This window comes from Lasioglossum baleicum, chromosome 19 (assembly GCF_051020765.1).
Source record: "Lasioglossum baleicum chromosome 19, iyLasBale1, whole genome shotgun sequence".
Classification (NCBI taxonomy): Eukaryota; Metazoa; Arthropoda; class Insecta; order Hymenoptera; family Halictidae; genus Lasioglossum; species Lasioglossum baleicum.
The window spans coordinates 7,949,971-7,970,861 of NC_134947.1; the positions used below are offsets into that span (position 1 = coordinate 7,949,971).

General features: G+C 40.9%; 1 protein-coding gene across 9 annotated transcripts in view; it reads left to right on the top strand.

Annotated features, from left to right (window-relative positions):
* Positions 1-20,891, top strand: part of Cask (peripheral plasma membrane protein CASK) — a 601,001-nt gene that overhangs the window by 554,970 nt on the left and 25,140 nt on the right. For 5 of the 9 annotated variants that reach the window (XM_076443708.1, XM_076443712.1, XM_076443714.1 and 2 more), the window contains 3 exons: positions 3,276-3,305; positions 14,679-14,916; positions 19,802-19,858. In XM_076443708.1, the coding sequence (XP_076299823.1) occupies positions 3,276-3,305; positions 14,679-14,916; positions 19,802-19,858 (325 nt within the window). The remainder of the gene's footprint in view (positions 1-3,275; positions 3,306-14,678; positions 14,917-19,801; positions 19,859-20,891) is intronic. The other 4 variants (XM_076443709.1, XM_076443715.1, XM_076443710.1 and 1 more) reach the window with 3 other exon arrangements.

Consider the following 20,891-nt stretch of genomic DNA (forward strand, 5'->3'; position numbering starts at 1 on the left):
TATCAACTCTTCAACTTCATTTTCAACTTCAATTCCTACTCTTCCATTTCAACTTCAATTTTTCAATTTCAATTCGTTAATTTCAACTCTTCAATTTCAATTTCAACATCAAATTTTCCATTTCAACTTCAATTTCAATATCAATTCTTCAACTTCATTTTCAACTTCAATTCCTACTCTTCCATTTCAACTTCAATTTTTCAATTTCATTTCGTTAATTTCAACGTCGATTTTTCGATTTCAACGTCGATTTTTATATTTCAACTTCAATTTTTCAATTTCAATTCGTTAATTTCATCTCTTCAATTCAATTTCAACATCAATTTTTCCATTTCAATATCAACTCTTCAATTTCAATATCAACTCTTCAATTTCATTTTACGTGAATTTTCAATTTCAACTCTTCAATTTACACTAGCAAGTAAACGCTAACGTCTTAGTACGACAGCAATGGTGTTTTAGAGTTACTTAAATTGAAATATCTCCTGAACTACTAACTTTTCGACATACATGGGTTAGTACTTTTTTATAACGAATGTCCAGCTGCATCGATTGATGTATTAAAAAATGCCTCATTCCATTAAAAAAAAATATCAATGATCTTGAAATCTTGTAAAAAAATGACCTTGATAATTTTTTCCGTTACACCGTTACATGTAGCCCTTTAAACAGTGTAACTTTGTCCGGAGAAGTTTTTTTGTACAATTAAAAGTAGCGGAGATATTTGGGTGTTCTGTTTCTTCGGACTCACCCTGTATACTGAAGTCAAAAAATATATTCAATAAACTCCCATGAAAACACCTTCACAGTTTCAATAATTGTCAAATAAAAAATTTATAATGGGTCATTTGACACATTGTGGTAGGTGTAGTGTTAATTCCGCACTGTATGGGGGATTTTTAAAACTAAATTCCGCGGTTAAGGAGTTAACGACCTTGAATAACCTTGAAATATAAATTCGTCTGAAGAAAAGCGAAGGTGGCCATTGGATGTTCCCCTAAAACAGGTTCAGTTTGATGCGAGACATTTGTAATAACGATCTCCATTTTGGGAAACAATAGCGTGCGAATGTTGAAGTAGGACACCCCTTTTTGCACACACACGTATCCATATTATGTGGTGTGGAGACTGTTCTGTCCGAAGTTTTACGTTTCATAGTTCGAAGCGTGTCCGTTCCGAGTGGATCATCAGCCGACAGGCCGCATTGTACCGAGCAAAGATCCGCAGAGAGAGAATCGTAACTAGCCCGCCTAATGTCGTAGCTCTGAACGTGAGTAAAAGAAACCCTGTGAAACGTTGCCCGATTTGCTTGCGAACAAGCAACATGAATATTGCTCCCATCACTGTCTCTGTTGTCTTGTTTTCCGTTTACCATTTTTTTCTCTCTCTCTCTCTCTCTCTCTCTCACTTGTGTGTTTGATTTCCCACCTGTCCGGAACGAGAAGTCGAGGCTCCGAGTGTGTCCCCCGTTGCCGTCGTACTTCCTGATCATTCGTACCTCGGGTCAGCCTAATCGAGTCACGTCATACGGTTATTTACTAGAGGTGTGCGAGATCCCAAAAATGTCGGGTCGGGACCAGAAATTTTCTCGAGATCGGCACCGGTCCCGAAGTCATTTCGGGGATCGATAATTACAGCAGTGCACGGTTAAATTTACACGAGTCAGCTCCCGTTCTTCACCCAGCACTCAGTGTCTTGACCTCGGCGATGTTACCCCAATAAAGCAAATTTAATTTGCAATAATTGTCGTCTTACCTTTGTAATTGTCCCACCGCTGGATGGCAGAGATTCTCCCGATTAAAACGAGTCCAAACACGAGATAGATCGGACTACTTTTACCCGGGTAAAGGGGGCGGGCCTTCCATAGTCCCTCCCCTAGTCCCGCCCATAGTCCCGCCTATAGCCCCAACGTTCACTACTCAAATTGGTAAAAACAGTTCGATTCACATCGTGTTTGGACTCGTTTTAACCGGAAGAATCTCGGCTATCCATTGCCACTGCGATTGGAAAGGTAAGAAGACAATTACCGAAGATGAGGTTTACTTGATCGCATGTTTATTTCTTTCAGTCGCGGTCTCCCTTTGAAATGCCGATTCTCGGTCATCCTGCCCGCGAAAATCGAACTGCTGGTTCCTGAATTGACGTAAATTTAACCGTGCACATTCCCGAAACTTTCGATAATCCGATGTATGTTTCGGGATTAGTTAAGCTGGCACGTTCAAGAACGCTTTTTAGCTCGCGTGGTCTCTGTGTGTACAAGTTCGGGGTCCCGAAATTCTCGATTCTCGCGACATATTCGGGACTGGCCGACCTGATCCCGATATCTTCGGGGTCTCGCAGCGTTGCCGCGGAAAGTCTCTCGCAACGTGCCAATAGCGGGGTACCTGGTGGCGTCACGTTTCTACAGAACGGACCGTGATAGGATGCCCATCGTCAGACTACACTGTGGTTTCGTGACGTCACTCTGGTTCAGACTATAGCATTTCCCCCACTATTATCCTGGACATCCCTCGATCTGGCAACGCTGGGTGCTCGTACGTCCCGCTTGGGATGACGTCACGCAACGTCACGGGTCCTGAGAATTGTCCCATCCTGAATATAGGCTGGTGACGTCACTGGGTTTCAACTATAGCATTTCCCCCACCAAATTTCCCCGTCGATTCCCTCGTTCTGGTAACGCTGCGTGCACCTCTATTATTTCCGCTTTATCATTTGTCGGGTTCGGTCGTTCGCCGCGTTTCTTGCGTAAACGTTCGGCGAGCTAAACGAATTATAGTGTTTCTCCTGCGTGGCCGACGAGAGAGACCGGTACCCCGTGCGGGTACTCGTTTTGGTTCTCGGATTCGCAGCTCCGACGATGCTCTCTGGCCTGTCGTAAGCGACGCGCGAGTTCTCTCTCTCTCTCTCTCTCTCTCTCTCTCGATCGCAATCCGTGGCGAAACTGTTACAGCTCGAAAAAAGGAGAGAGAGGTAGAAAGGAAGCTGCCTGTGTGTCACAGCAATGCGCACCGTGACTCTCGGAAGCGTTGACGCGCGCGACACGTCCCAACGTAGGTGTTCTCTTTATATCAAGTTTGACTTATTTAATCAAGCACGAGAAAGAAAAGAAAAGAAAAGCGAACGAAAGCGCGAGGAGAGGGAAAAAGTAGTGGATAAAAAAAAGAGTAAAGAAAAGAAAAAAAAAAGAATATAGAATTCGAACATTCGCCTGAGATCAAGTTGATGAACATGTGAATTAATCGATCTTCCTTTTTTCTGTTTTTTCAACGCTCTAGTTGTTCAGGAAAAAGCCTCTGCCAGTGTTAGTAAGTACCGCCACTTGATCTGGTGTGATTGGACTGCTGTAGTTAGAAGGCTATGCGTTTATCATACATATAACATCTATACATACCCACACGTACGTCACGTTTCGACACAACCACACCGTCATGTTTATCGTCTGTCCGCAGCGTGAGTCTGAGTAAACTTTTACTAAAAAAACGACTCATTTTCTTTGCAATATTCGTCGTCGGCCGTTTAACAGGATTCAGGAGCAATCGAAAATTTACCCAGACTCATGTTGCCCGATCATTCGACCACCACACAACCACCACTGCAGAAAAAGTAGGTCTCCACTTGACTATCATCCCGTTCCCTGCGTTTTTCTTCAGTTTATTCGCCCACACCACGCCCACGGGTCACTAGAGATTCTTTAAACCAGAGATACCATAATGAAAAGAACCCCCACCCCCCACTCCCTACAGTGGGTGTGCAAAATATTCGTACACCTTTTAAAAGCGAATAACTTTTTCAAAATTCGACCCAACAGCTTGTGTTTTAGAAGGATTTGTTCACTAGCTAATTTGTAAATAATTTTTGAAAAATTGCTATTGCAAAGGTCACGATTTGTAATTTTTTTGCTAGGTCTAAGTAAGTTATATACATGTGCAAAGTTTCATCGAGATCGATCAAGGTTGTTATAAAGTAGAATTGATTGAAAATGGGAAAAATCGCAAAACCATAAAGTCACAGATTTTTGCATCTTACGATGACCATAACTTCTTTATGCGTTAACCGATTTCAATGAAACTTTGTACATGTGTCCAACTTAGATTTACAGAATACATGTTTCGTAAAAAAATTAAAAAAATCGTCACCTTTATTCTTTTTTTAATTATTTACACATTAGCTAGTAAACTAATCTTTCTAACATCCTAAAGAGGAACCCGAGCTGTTGGGTCGAATTTTGAGAAAGTTATTCGTTTCTAAAACGAATACTTTGTACACCCATTGTATTTCTTTCTATTATACTCTCTGTTTCTCTATCTTTCTCTGTCTCTTTCTCTTCCTAGCTCTGTTGGCACTTAGAGTGCCAGACGCGCAAGAGTCTCTCTTTCACCGGTGAATTTTTTGTTTTTAATTTATGATACCACCGGTGAATTTAAAGAGATATCCCGGGGACTACGATGCTCGCCATGAAACCGTCGTATTTTGGCAATCGTCGGGAAACGCGAGCTTCGTAGTCGTTGAGACATTGACTGTGAGACGATACTCTCTGTTCAGCGCAAAGACTAATCTCTGTGCGAATATGTCAGTCTCCGATCCTTCTGTTAGCTCTGACTTTCACTGGCGTCGTCTTATACTGCTTTATCTCTATTATCGTTTCTTTTATTCACATCTACTACTACTCCTCTCGGGGCTGTAGCTCGACGGTGGGAAAGTCTTTTCTGTTTTCCGTGTTGATGGAAACTCGCAGTTTTTTCATTGAGTACTTTCCAATTTTCATGCATTCGCCGCCTAATCTAGTCTCTTCGCATGGATCGATCGAATGGAACAATTTGTTTAACGCTAAACCTACCGAGCGCTGAAAGCAATTAGGATGTTTTTGCTTAAAAAAAGTGACAAGACTCAAATTTATTTAGATTCTGTACAATTTTTAAAACAGTATGTGCTTTGATAAAGAGATTTGTCGAACCAATTTCGATATGAAGTGGTAGGTTCAGTGCCAGCGCTTGGAGAAGTGTCGACGAGTACGGTCAATACCAAAATTCGAATCACGGAATCATCGTATTCCAACAATTTCAATAGTAAACGATTATACAATATGTACCATTTGATTTCTCGGCTATAAAAATGATATAAAATTACAAACAAGATTCTTTTTCACAATCAACGTTGGATATGACCTTTTAGTTGATGTGTATGCGTTAAAGCCTTTCTTCTAAAAATTATTATGAGTTTGGTATGTAATCCAGTAAGTTTGTACGCGGAGAATCTGCAGATCGAAGTTTCGATCCTGTAGGATCAATGGTTCAGAAGTTATGCGTGTTTAAAGTTGAGCCATCTGCAGTGTTTTTGAAAGGTAAGGGCGCCGCCATATTGGTTTGTAGTGACGACCGTGAGCCGCTTACCTTGCCTTCTTCCCCGACCTAATCACCAACCAACTACCATCTAGCGGCTCTGCTCGGTAAGCGGCGCTACAAACCAATATGGCGGCGCCCTTACCCGTCGAAAACACTGAAAAATGCACAACTTTAAACAAGCATAACTCCTGAACCATTGATTCTACACGATCCAAAGATGTAACATGGAAACGGTAGCCTGAATTCCCCTCTTTGCAGTTAGTTTCGACGAACAGCCGGCGTTATAAATGGTACATACTGTTGTATTATTGTCCTCTGAAATCTTTTCCGGACTTTCAGCATACAGTACACACAAAGCCCATTCGCAATTAGCAACGGCGTTCACTTTTCGAACGGTCGAGCCTGAAAAACAATTAGACTTTCTCGCCAATCACTGTCATGTAGGGTAAGTCAGGGAGTGATGGCCCACTTTCGTGAAGAAAATATCAGCGCTTTCGAAATTTAATCGATATCTGCATTAGAAAAACAGAAACGTGTTTGTTCGAGTACAATACAAATTATGCCGTCGGGTTCGAAGGAAATAGTACGCTGTTTCACACAAGAGAAGGAAATTGCATCCTCGTGCACACACAGCCATCTAACCCAGATTGTCCGAGTGGGATGACCAATAGTTTAGCATGTGATAGCTCGATTGTATTTCGACCTAAACTTTAAGAACGTTTCGTTGCTTTTGCAGCTGGAGATTCTTTCGACGTGAAATTTCTCTCCCGATATTCTGAAGTGATGTTAAAATCGTTCCAATCTTTTTTCTTATCCACTAAAATGTCGTATATCGGGGATTGAGTTAGTCTAACGTAGCAGAAGTTGTATAACTTCTCAACTGAACAATTTTCCTCGTTTCTCCTCGGAGAATGGTCAATCTGATGTTTTTCAAATTTCTCAAATTACATCGAATCACGAGGATCCTTGCACTGTAATATCGAGTCAGACTGAAATTCAATTCTATTCTATTGTTGTTGATGTACAGGGTGAACCACGAAGTCAATCCAAATTGTCAACCTTCTTTTCACCGAGTTATCAAGGTCACCTTCAGCTATTTGTAGGTGAACCAACCATTCTTTTTACACCTATCTGTTAAGCACCATAAAAAGTATTTCTTCTTCACCTAAATCAACGAAACAATAAAAAAAATATCATTTACCTAGGTTTAAAAAGGTGTCCACTTTGGTATCCTACTTTTCGGATCTTTTTAGATTCAGAAAAAAAAGTTTCTCATGTATGCCAAATTCGTCTTAGTATCCCCTAAAAGATGGGTGTGTAGAAAATCTACGAAAAATTGAAGGTAACCTTGATAACTTCGATAAAGAGGGTTGACAAAAAGGTGTCCACTTTGGTGTCCTACTTTTCTGATCTTTTTAGATTCAGAAAAAAAAGTTTCTCATGTCTGCCAAATTCGTCTTACTTAGTATCCCCTAAAAGATGGGTGTGCACAAAACCTACGAAAAATTGAAGGTAACCTTGATAACTTTGGTAAAGAGGGTTAACAAATAATTTGGTATACCATGGTATAAAAAATCGTAGGTTCACCTGCAAATATCTGAAGGTGACCTTGACAACACTGTGAAAAAATTTGATGCTCATCCGAAGGTCTCCTTGAAGAATAATCTAAGCTTTGTTGTTCACCCTGTACATTGCAGACTAGATAGGCGCGTGACAGATATAATTTTTCTTCTGCTTACAAGAAATTCTGACCGGCAAAGCAATCCTAATCGCTACAACCGCAGAATGCATATCGTAGTGCAAGGAATGAATCTGAATGAACAGAAGCGATCTAACTTCACGGACCTGCAAATTGCGGTTAGTTTCGCCGGGCCATCTCACCCCGGATTGCTATAGATCATCCAATTAGTGCTTAGATGGTTTGTTAGTCGCTTTATTTTTTCTGCGAGAAGAACAACGGAGTTCTAGGGTAAACTTTACTTTAACGTACTCAAAATTTTTGCCTTTCTCCTATAAATTATTATGTATTTTTTGTTATGTAATCCAGTAGATTTGTACCCGGAGAACCTGCAGATCGAAGTTTCGATCCTGTAGGATCAATGGTTCAGAGGTTGTGGTTGCTTAAAGTTGAGCAATTTGCAGTGTTTTTGACTGGTAAGGGCGCCACTTACCGAGCAGAACCGCTAGATGGCAGCACGGGCATGCAGTAATATCGCTAACATAGAGAAAAAATATCTGAGAAAATGTTTGAGAAGAAATATCGTGGAAAATATTTACAAAAACCTAACCCAGACCAGTTAAAACGCAACATTGTGGCCAAAAAACACTGCAAATTGCTCAACTTTAAGCGACCATAACTTTTGAGCCATTGATCCTACAGGATCGAAACTTCGATCTGCAGGTTTCCCGGGCACAAATCTACTGGATTACATACCAAATACATAATAATTTATAGGAGAAAGACAAAAATTTCGAGTCCGGTAAAGTAAAGGGCTGTACCGGGAGACCCGAGATACGTATCTTTCATAATTAATACAACAACACGAGAGTGACAAACGTTTCTCGCGGTCGTACACAGTGTCTAATCGCATCGCATCTACCGTGCGAAAAATACAGGAGAAAAAAAAAAGAATAGCAGAACAAAAAATCTCGAGAGCAGTATTCGTGCAGAGCTGGATTCCTGCGAACACACAGACAAATCTCATTCCACCACATGTCACACCGCTGCGCCCCGCCCCTCTCAGCCCCGCCCCTCACAGACACGCCCCTCTCAGCCCCGCCCACCCAAAAACTTTTAAATTCATTACGAGCTCATACGACCCGACTTGTTCCCGTCGCAAAAACGAAGAAAGTTGCGTGGACAGGTCGCACAGCACTTTTATATTATATATATATATATTATATATATTGTCACTGTATACATCATTATTCTATTAATTCCATCATATGCCCATAGTGCGTACTCTGCATATCGCGCCTTTTTCAAGCGTGTCCGTGTGCGTATGTGCGTGCGTGTGTTCAGTCCGCTGTTGTTTACGTATACTGTGCAGCATCCAAGTTGCTTCAGCTTGTAATTCTTAACGGTAAAGTTCGACGAGATACCGGCGTGGAGTTTCTCTCATCGTGTATGTACATGCATCGCTAGATCAACTGATCGTTGCTAATGGTTTTTTAACACTAGATCTACCAAGGGGGGGGGGGTCGAAATCACTTGCTACTGATTTGTTCTTCTCGAAATATTTAAATTGTAAACGTGTTTGTTTTTTTTCTGAGAGCTTGTTTTAGTGAACTTCTCTGTTGAAGTACACATTTAAAGAAAACTGCTGCGCAATCGAAGCAAATGCAATTTTGTCGTTGTTAGAAGGCGAAGTATCATGCCAATTGCGTTTAGTGCTCGGTAGTTCTAGTGTTTATTAGGACGACCAGACACACCGGCGCTGGGGACGAATCGATGCTTGAAATAGGCGACATTCTTAATTCAATCGAACGCTGTTTTTAAACCGCTTTCTTCCTCGGACGCGAAAGAACTTTGACCCGAACTTTTTGTTTATTTTCGGAGCAAAAGAAACTCGAAGAATTCGGCGCAATACAGTCGAGTCTCGATCTAAGTCCGATCCGCGGTTCGGAGCTGGGACATAGATCGCGAGGGGATACTATTTTTCTGTGTCGGTGAGACAATGATAAAACCTCTTTATTTTTCACTTGTTTTTCCATGAAACTTCACATTTGCGATCTTTTTCTAATCAAAATGACACCAAACGAGACACAATTTGGCCCGTACCTACCGTACACGTGAAGCATGATTTAGAATTTACTAGCAACCCCCCCGGCACGGCTTCGCCCGTGCTAAGAGTGACAAGAATTTAGATTTTGATCTTAGAAAAAAGAAAAAAAAAGAGAAATAGCGTGAAAACCTTGTCCATGAAAAAATACATATATGTGACAAGTTTCATGTTGATCGGTCAAACAGTTTCGAAGTTTATTAATCATATACAAACATCCATTTTTATATATTGAGATTATTAGACACGAGATTTGGCGAAGTTTCCGTTTACGTCCGTGCGCAGAATTGGGTGAAATTTTGCAAATAGGTTCTTTTTTGACTAAAATGATGATTGTCAGAAGGATTTTTGGCGACTCGAAATTTTTTACCATTTTAATATTACTCTCTACCCTACCGACACTACTTCTGTATTTTCGTATACGTGGACGGGCCCCCACCACCTAATCCTAACTAATTCTGATCGCATAATCTTCCCATTGTAGATATTCAATTAATTGTTTTAACAATTGGAATTTCGAAAACATTTTATATTAATTTCCAGAATATACATATTTAATATCTTCAATTCATTGAAAAAATGGATCATCACCAGCTTTGTTGACCTCATAGCGCCAGAAAAATTCGCACATGTGATCTATGATTGAATCATCCTTCATGCCACATCTACTTAGACTCTAGATTGACATTAAAATAGTAAAAGAAATGTATCGGTAATCGAATCGCCAAAAATCCTTCTGACAATCATCGTTTTAGTCAAAAAAAGAACCTATTCCCAAAATCTCATCCAATTCTGAGCACGGACGTAAACGGAAACACAGCCGCGGATTTTATGAATTTGTGACAAAACGAGTAGGTGTAATTTAAAATAGCAAAAATATATTATTTTACAACCTATCAAACATATTAACGAAGAAGATAAATTTCCATTTTACTCCAGATTCAGTTAAGCAGCACAATTTTTGCTGTTTATCAAATATTTAACATACATTTACATAAACAACTTAACATCTCGAAAATATGTTCTCGAAGTAGTAGACGGAAAAATGTGACAAATATCTCAAGAGAATTGATAATAAAAAGGTCAGCATCGTATTGGTATTTTAAACAATACAATAAGTTCTCAATTTTTGCTTCAAAATATTTTTCGCTCGACATCATTTTCTATGCCTTAAACTTACTAGACACCGTCAATTAAACCATCAAATCCAGTTCAGATGATACCGCATTTAGTGTCATTTTAATTCGAAGAAAGCCACAAAGAAGTTGGCGAAAGTCCCATAAAAAAATAATGAAAAATATAGAAGTTTTGTAATTGGATTAGCATGTTTACATTTTACACTGCTCGGCGACCGGACTAAGATCGAGCACCTCCATGGAACTTACAGGAGACCCCCGCCCTGTCCCTCACGGATTTAGTTAAGATTTTACAGAGTTATAGATCTCGTTCCCCTGATTACGAAAATACCCCATTATAGGGGCAGACACTCAATAGTTTTCGAGATATTTGCAATTAAAGTTTCATAATCGTAAAATATCAGTTTAGTTCAGATTTTTACCAAGCTGAACTGCTACGCCGCGCCGCTGGCCCGGGTTCGAATCCCTTCGTGGTAAATTATTTTTTATTGTTTTTTTTCATGGAGAATGCATTTTCAATGTTAAATAAATTCTAAATAAAATATTTTTATTCGCTAAAGGACTAATTGAAAATGATACTTATAATAATTAACATTAACCGCTCTGATTACTATTCATTGCATTTATTCTATTTTGTATTTGTATTTATATTTATATTTGTTGTTTTGTTATGTATTATTCTAATATTATTATTGTTTTATAATTATTATCTTTTGTATATGTAGTAATAGATCTAGTGTTTCTTCTATAAAATAATAAGTATCATTTTCAATTAGTCCTTTAGCGAATAAAAATATTTTATTTGAAATTTATTTAACATTGAAAATGCATTTTCCATGAAAAAAAAACAATAAAAAATAATTTACCACGAAGAGATTCGAACCACTTGGTAAAAATCTGAACTAAACTAATATTTTACGGTTATGAAACTTTAATTGCAAATATCTCGAAAATTATTGAGTGTCTGCCCCTATAATGGGGTATTTTCGTAATCAGGGGAATGAGATCTATAACTCTGTAAAATTTCAACTAAATCCGTGAGGGAAGGGCCGGGGGTTCTCCTTGTTAGATCAAGACTTTACTGTGCTGTATAGAACGTACCTCAGCGTTTGCAGCTCATTAAATCGGTAGCAAGCATTTTCTACTTATCATTTTCTCGGAACTGAATAAAGAAATCTTTTGAAAAATTCTTATTTTCTAAACGAAGCGACTGGAAAACAATTAAATGTCAATAATGTTCACATCACACCCACTGAATCGGTAATAAGCTTTGCTTGTTATAAGCTAATATACTTGTGGTTTAAAGTCGATAAAGAAAATTGCTGATTTTCGAATGTACTTTCGAGAAAATAAGTGGATCAGGTAAACGAACGCGCGACAAGATCAGGTACGTGAAATCCCGTAAACGAGGTTGGACATGTAAATAATATCGCTCACATGTTGTATCATACTGTTTCAAGCCTGTCCAGTTTTTCCCCAGCACCGCAACGAACCACCTCCGTCGCACAAACTTCGTTCTGTCAATGTAATTCTCGTACGGACGTGTGTGTGACTACAGAATGGTGTTTTTCTTTCTAACTCGATCACCCGCGACAACCAAGAGAAACAACTTTCGGAAAAACAAAAAAGCAGCGATTCGGTAAATACGTCGTCGCGCCTCGATCGCTCGAACTGCGAGGCTAATCGAACTAACGCTTTACGAACGGAGACCCCTATATCGCGTTCACCTTTTGATCATTGAATATGCGGCGAACGTGGGGAATTCACGAATTCCGAATTCACCGTTTCGCGCTACACGTCGGCCGCGGTAGATGTTTCACCGTGAAAAATGCTTTTGAAATTGTCGCGGCGAGAACGATTCGTGCAACTCTGACAATACATTCTGCGAGGAGCGTTGGAAATCGCTTCGGAACGTTTCGACGGTGCCGTTATTTATGTTAATCTCATTGGAAAATATACAGTGGGTGCGCAAAGTACACGCACACCTTTCAAAAACGAATAACTGTCTCAAAATTCGACCTAACAGCTTGTCAACAAGCGTGTAAATAATTTTTTTAAATTTTTTATCTGTGCCATTAATGAAAATTTTCGAGTGCAATGAATATTTCAATAATATCGTTTCGTCTGTGCTGTATATTATCTTGATCCATGTGATCGCAGAATTTGTCGGTATATCCGCGAATCGATTGTAAAGGTGGGATCTCCTAAGCGCGTCAGGTCGTAGCCATTTGCATCCCATACTCCATTTGTCGTCTAGACGCAAGCTATTGCTTCTGAAGTTTGACGAACGGAGTATAAGAGGCCCCAGGATCTCAGAACGCGCGTGTGGGCGCAGCCATTTGCAATCCATACTCCATTCGTCGTAACTTCCTGCCGTGTGTCTGGACGCACGAGTTTGTTTTCGCGACGGATAGAGTATGAGACTCCAGGATCGCAAAACGCTGCGTCCGGACGCAGTTAGGAGATCCCACGTTTAACCGGCCTCGCATCCTCTTTCGTAAAGTGTTTCAACGGGGCTGGCGAATTCGTGGTACGCATCGATCGCTGGTTAACGCACGATCCGTTATGCTCTCGATAAAACCTGGCCACGAGGGGCGCATCTCGTGACGCCACACGTTGCGTATTTGTGCAACCGCCATAAAACGTCACACAACCGGGAGAAAACGCGCGCGGTACATAGATCGTTGGATCGTAATTCTCGGAGACACACGGTCCCCTTCCTTTATTCTTAGAAGAGCATGTTGGTCGCAGCTCTTTTCTGCAAGAACTATCGCTAACGCTTGCACACGTCGCATCTTTCAGCTTGTTTTCGCCATGATCGACTTCTCATTTGCCAAATAGCTAGCCTAGCTGGAAGTATATACAAGTAGTATCAACAGCGATCGATGCCACGATAGAACGAACGCTATCCGGCCGCGCGTTTCAGGCCAACGAGTAATTACTTCTAACGTGATTCTCTATTAACCTAAATGGTTTCGGTGATCTGAGTGAGAGACCGTGAATTTTCCTCCCTCCAAACACCCCCCACCGCTACGAACCCGTTCGCCAACCACAGAATACCCCGCAGTGAACATAAACGGAACCAATCTTCTTGCACTGTTGACATTATTCTTGTTTTGACTCTTGAGACCCCCAACGACCGGCTAGGGTGGGGCTAAAGGCACCCTTTTCTCCCGTGAACCTGCGGGAAAATCGCGCGGTAACAGTTCTCGAATATTTCGTAGGAACTGTGCAAGTGTTTCGATTTATTTGTGCAGAGTGAAAATTGTTTTGTTGAGTGTCAAAGTCTTTAATACTCTATAATCGAATCTTTTATGTAATAGAAAACTGAGCAAGTGTCTCTTTCAAAATGAATAGATGTTTATCGGACAAATCGTTTCTTAAAATAACCGGCTAGTCCAGTCAATGAATGCTCATAAGGGAGGTGTAGAGGAAAATGGAAGAGAGGAACACAATTTTTAACTTTGGGACTTTGTTTGGACTAGTTAGGAGGTAAACATACTAAAAATCCCCTTTTTTGGTTTTCCGCTTATATCTCGGAAACTATGTGTCCTAGCGATAAGATCATTCTATACAAAATTAAAGCTGACAAAATATGCCACAAAATTGATTGGATTCATTTTTTGCTATCTCGCATAGTTTCCAAGATATCCGCGCTCAAAGTTCACTAATTGTGAAAAAGAAGAGCCTTATTTGACTAGCTAACTCTTCAGCACAATTAGTGAACTTTGAGCGCGGATATATCGAAAACTATGCGTAATAGCGAAAAATTGAATGGAATCAATCTTATGGCACATTTTGCCAGCTTTCATTTTCTATAGAATGGTCTTATCGCTAGGACGCATAGTTTCCGAGATATAAGTGGAAAACCGAAAAAGGTGACCTTCTACGTGCCCCCCTGCACCTCGCTCACCTCCTAGGAGTTTGTTTACCTCCTAACTAGTCCAAACAAAGATACAAAGTTAAAAATGGTGGTCCTTCCATTTCCCTCTACAACTTTTCGGTGACTGGACTAGGCAATACAAGACAGAAATACAGCTTGAACGAAAAATATTGCCGAATGGTCCTGGATTCTGTAACGAAAATTCATTAGTAGACTCCGGATTTTATGCATTCACAAACAGTAGTTAACTTGGAAAAATAATGTATCGTGTTCACTTCAACGAAAAGGCATCGTATAAAAGACGAAAGACGTCTAAAAGATGTTGAACGATCGTTCGCGAAGGAAAATCGGTAGCTTTCTGGCCTGTCAGCTCCATCCTGCCCAGCCCCGTTGTCCGAATAATAACAATGTTCGATGTCATTTCACCGATTTCATACAGAATCACTAATATCGACTAGCGACTGTACGCAACACGTTCCGCTATAGTAGTTGAGGGACGGGATTAACTATAACTCGATCGTTTCTACGCCAACAGATTTTCGTTCGAGCACAATTCGACTATGATCCGTTGGAGGACGAGCTGATCCCGTGCGCGCAGGCCGGGATCGCGTTCAAGACCGGTGACATCCTCCAAATCATCAGCAAGGACGATCACTATTGGTGGCAGGCGCAGAAGGACAACGCGGCGGGTTCCGCGGGCCTGATACCTTCGCCTGAACTCCAGGAGCGGCGCATTGCTTACATGGCGATGGAGAAGAACAAACAAGAACAAGGTAAACAATGTTGCACCGGTTCGGATCGTTTCGAACCTGATTAATCGTTTTGAAAAAGGGCCTCGCTCGTTTCCACTTGATCTTTTCCATCGTGTCCCCACTGTCGTCGAGATAGAGAGGCTGACAAGAGTGTCCGAGATACAGGGTTGTCGAGGGAAATCCGGGAAAGTCGTTCGATAGAGAGGAACACAGGAAATTCTTTCGTCAGTTTGTGCAAAAGTAGAGGACTGTGTGAAGCAGAGGTCCCCTCCACAGCGCACTCTTCGAACCGGATGAGGGGAGGGAGTACGTAACGCGTCAGAGGGGAATAGGGTTGTAGAAAGGGAAGGTAGTGTGGGGACACCTTAAGGGTGACGGTCCGTATTTGACCTTGGCCGAACGCCAGTGTGGTAGTACCCTCACACACCGTTAGAAACTGTATACGTACACGAGGTTGCAAGGGTTTCGTAGTTTTCAAAATACGTCTCGCTAATGCACATTTGGGGCCCGTACGTAGTCACAATCGATAGATGAAAGACCCACAAATTGCGGTCAGCCCCAAAAATGGCCTACTTTTGCGTATTCGAGGCGTAATTTTCATTATTCGGCAGCATGTAGCGGAATTCGACAAATATTGGACGGCGCGACAGTGCTGCCACAGTCAAGACACATACATTTTCTTAAATATCGAGAGATTTAGGGTTTCTATAGAAAAACATGAATCAGAGCACCAATTCAGGGACACATACAATGTCAATGCAACCTTTATTATGTTAAACTATACGTGTTTAAACACACATTTTTGAAAACCACGAGTACGGTGAAACTACATCCCTAAACGGAGGGTTTCGGCACAAGTATCAGTTCCATTTCGGCATTTTTAGCTAGGATCGCTAGTGTATTTCTGAAGTTTTACTCACTGTTTTACCGATACAGTGACTGAATCGGTAAAACAGTGAGTTCCACCGTACTTCGTAGTTTTCAAACTGTGTGTTTAAACACGTATAGTTTAACATAATAAAGGTTGCGTTGACATTGTATGTGTCACTGAATATGCGGCCAGCTTCTTTTTTTTCTATGGAAACCCTAAATCTCTCGATATTTAATAAAATGTATGTGACTTGACTGTGGCAGCACTGTCGCGCCGCCCGATATTTGTCGAACTCCGCTACATGCTGCCGAATAATGAAAATTACGCCTCGAAAACGCAAAAGTAGGCCATTTTTGGAGCTGACCGCAATTGGTCGGTCTTGTATCTATCGATTGTGACTACGTAGGGGCCCCAAATGTTTGAAAAGTACGGAACCCTTGCAACCTCGTGTACGTATACAATGTCTAGCGTTGTGTGAGGGTACCACCACACTGGCGCTCGACCAAGGTCAAACTCAGACCCACACCCTTAATGCCTGTTGTCGAGGACAGCGATATTCGTTCAAGATACGAAGCAGATTAGCAGAGTATGCATATTATCAGATTGCTTGGAATACTACTCTCGCGGTCGCAGTTCTGAATTGTTTTTTCGTCTTCGGTGACTCTCGTTTCATTTTTCCGATAGCGAAGTTATTCCAGTGAAGATCAACGTTCCACGGATGTTTAACGTAATACCAGGAAACAGTTTCTTTATTTTTTTTTTTTTTTTTAACCAGCATCGTAAGATCGAATTTGCCTAGGGTAATCATAGGTTCCAGCAGATCGCATTGTATCGAATGAAATTTTAATGACAATCGATACCGTCGCGTTTTACCATTGCCTTATCGATCCATTCTCAAACCTATCACGTTTAATTCTTCGATTATGTCTCCACTATTCTCGCTACTGTCATGAAACGAATGTGCTGGTGAACATGATGTCATGTATGTGTTATTAGCTGTGCGCAGGTTGTCAATGAAGCATGTAGTATCGTTCGATGTCAGTCATTTTATACCGTACGTATCGATTGGAATCGGACATCGTGAAATCGGCAGCTGCTGCGAAAAAGAAAATCATCCGGTTGTCTAAAAAACGAAACCCAAAATCTGATTGTACCGTAGCTACACCGCCGACTATAATATAGTCAGGAATTAATTTAAGAGTCTTGAAGTTAACGGTCTCGTAAGATGTCACATTGCTGTTTCTATTTCAGATGAATGTCTCGCAATTAGGATACTCGAATTTGTTGAGATTGTTCGTGAAGTATACGTAGCGTTTCTGTTTCTCTTATTTAACAAACTAGTCGTTACTACTTAGCGAATTTCGTTTAATGATTTCTTAGAAAGATAGAGTATAATAGTGCGACATATGTTTTTCACCGTAGTTTGATCAACAAATGAATTTCTCGATTAAAGTAGACGCATGATGGATAAAAGGACGACGTTCGACGATTACCGAACGAACGTAGTCGAAATGTTTTTGCAAACTACTGCTCCAAAAGTACCATTTCACATACACGCGTGTTTTATGCGTTTCCAACAAGATTACCGAGAAGAGATTACGACAACACCTGTGCGAGATTTTTTTCTGTCGCAAAATTTCACGTCCGGTCAGAAGTAGAGATGCTCATTTCACGTGTATTGAAAATACACGTGTACCAAAATATGTATACGGATAATACGCGTATGGCTGCTCTTTACTTCACCGGACTCAAAATTCTTGCCTTTCTCCTATAATTTATTATGTATTCGGTATGTAGATTTGTACCAGGGGAATCTGCATATCGAAGTTTCGATCCTGTAGGATCAATGGTTCAGAAGTTATGCTCGCTTAAAGTTGAGCAATTTTCAGTGTTTTTGCTCTGGCACGCGTTAATGCTGATAATATAGAGCGGGTATTACGATTGTTGTTTGAATGTTGGAAGACATGGCCACGATGTTGCGGTTTAACTGGTCTGGGTTAGGTCTGGGTTAGGTTTTTGTAAATATTTTTCGCCATATTTCTTCTAAAACATTTTCTGAGATATTTTCTCTATGTTAGCGATATTACTGTGTGCTCGTGCTGCCATCTGGCGGTTCTGCTCGGTAAGCGGCGCGCGATCGTCGCTACAAACCAATATGGCTTCGCCCTTACCTGTCAAAAACACTGCAAATTGCTCAACTTTAAGCAACCATAACTCCTGAACCATTGATCCTACAGGATCGAAACTTCGATCTGTAGGTTCTCCGGGTACAAATCTACTGGATTACATACGAAATACATAATAATTCATAGGAGAAAGGCAAAAATGTTGAGTCGGGTAAAGTAATGTTTACCCACGCGTACAACTGTGAACTTGAATATACGGGTACACGTGTATTTCGGTGCGCGTGTACACGTTCACTTCAGTACCCTCGTATCCGTGTATAAAGAAGTGAACGGATTAAAATACGGATATATATTAGTACACGTGAACACGTGAATACGTGTATCCTCGATACACGTCCAAAACCGTGATCTCTAGTCAAAAGTGCAACATCAGGAGATACACTAGTGTGCAAAAAAAAAAAGAAGCACCCAATATAATCATCAGATATAATGACAAACAATATTTGCATGCAGAAATTGTGTTGTACAATTATTGACTTATTGCATTTAAAGTATCAGATAATCCGAAATAACACATAAATGTATATAGAGAGTGTTCATTTCGAAAAGTATGAACGATATTAAAAAAGTGTAAAACACGTGTGCAAGGATTTCGAGGGTTAAAGGGGGGTCGGGCAGTTTTTGATTTGGGTGGCGGTTTCAAGGTCGTTTGGAGATCAACTATGTTGTTTGAAATGGAAACCTGCGGATACAAACGTGCGTGGATAAATAAAAAAGTGTCCTACGAAAATTGCTGGTCTCTTTAAGTACAATAAGACCCCATGATAAAAAATATGGGTTCCCAGTTGAAAAAACAAAGTTGACCTTAAAATCACCTTGAAAAACGCCACTCAAATAAAATCCTTCGACACGTGTTTTACACTTTTTAATATCTTTCATACTTTTCCAGATATTCGGCTGGAAAGTTTTCAAACGAACACCCTGTATATTCTCAGAACTATTCAATTAAACAGCGGAATCCTTTTCCAAAACTTATTGAGTCCTCATTCGTTCTTGACGCTTCTCGATAAAACATGGCCGAGTGCTTCGTTCCTTTGCACAGTAGCGTACGTGTAACGAGTGAACGGGAAGGAAAGACGCGCACGGTAGTACACGCTTAATTGTCCGGGCCGAATGCGGTCGTGGCGAGTTCCAATCGGCCCGTTCGAAGCGCAGTCCGAGGTCCCATTGTTTTGGAATCGGTGGGGACAGCGGCGGACACTTAAGCGTGCACTATAGAAAAGTCGCGATCTAGCTCCCATGGCCTGTTCCGAGCAGGGACAGCGATCGTGTAGGGAAACTATTTTTTATGACCGCGTCGATCGCGTCGAAAGTACAAAAGAACGTAGAAAAGAACTTTTTTGAGGAGTTCCTTGGCCCCTCGCGGGGATTCCCCCCAGTGGAATGGGTAGGCGAAGGGACAGTGATCGTGGAGGTCCTCGGGGAGCTAGATCGCGACTTAACCGAAGTGTATTTTGCGATTGGTTGGAAATAAGGTGTCGTTCGGGTCTGAAGAGAAGAGACTCGGGACTTCTTGTTCTATCTGATCCCTACCTTGCTCGCGTGACCTTCCGACGCGGCCCAAGCGTTTCAAAACATTCTGACGCGTATCTTCATCTCCACAGAACCGAAACAGGTGTTGCAGCCTACTCGGCCAATGGCGAGAATGCGTGTGACTCGACTAATAAGATGTTTTTCCCATTCGTTCCGAGTCTCTTCTCTCCAGACCCCAACGATAGGAGGTGCGAGTGGATCGGGAGAGAACGTTGTTTAGATTTCTATTCGGACGATAGCGAAACGGTACGGTAGCTCCGAGTATAAATAATTAGCTGCAGTGATACACTTGTTGTTGTGTGTTGTGCGGGGCTAGATGCTGAAGGAGAAGGAGGATGTTCTTCTCACACCGAAGGCTGCGACGGTTCGACAGGTATGACTCTGCCTTCAGGTATACAGTGCGTAGAGTCACGTAGAACCGTGTAGTCCGCATGAAGTACAAAATACTCGTCCCGTGCTTTCAATGCACGCATTCATTCGACGGGAGTTCCAAGGAACGCTTTACTGTAGCAACCAATACAAGGAATACGACTCGGTGTCATATATCCACTCGGGTGGCTCTTATTTGCGACTTTTCAATTTCTTTCACGACACCCCCCTCCACCAGGTTTGCTTCAAATAATTTAAAACAATCTGTGCAAAGTTTGAGCTCGATTGGATAACAGGAACACGTGACCCAAGACTATCAAACAGTAAAACAATTAATGAAATTGTTTTTTTTCGAATATTTTCTAAACTATTTACCGAGTCGAAAAATATGTTAGACGAAACATGTAGATCTGGACAAGACGCGTCTTTTTTGTCGTATTGCTTTTTTTCGTAAACCGAATGGTTTACGCGAAAATTGAGAAAAACTTTAGACCAAAATCCACAAATTTTTCCTGGAATTTTCAGTTTCATTATCTTTTGTCGATAAACATTGGCGAAAAATGTGATTTTTTTTAACTTGCGGATCTTACTGTTTTCTAATTGCAGACTATTTTGCAGGAGATTCCATATATTCCTTTTTTTATGTCTTAAAAAGTCTCCAGATTGCAGAAAAATGGTTGGGTTTTGATCGGAAGTTTTCCTCAATTTTTTCGAAAACCGTTTGTCTTGCGGAAAAATGTCATATGACATAAAAGACGCAGCCTGTCCGGATCTACAGATTTCGTCTAACATATTTTTAGATGCGGTAAATAGTTTAGAAAATATTCATTATTTTAATGTTTAATCGTCTTGATAGAACCCACCCTTTGCACTTTCGTTTTAATAATTTTTAACAACTCTGGGTGGTGCCGTAAAAGAAATTTCGACACAAACGTATGACAAGAGTAAACAGGAGCCACCCCAATGCCCACGTTCAAAGAAACGACAAGAAACAAAAAAAAAAAAGAAAAATAGAAACCGCCAATTCACCGTGCGAA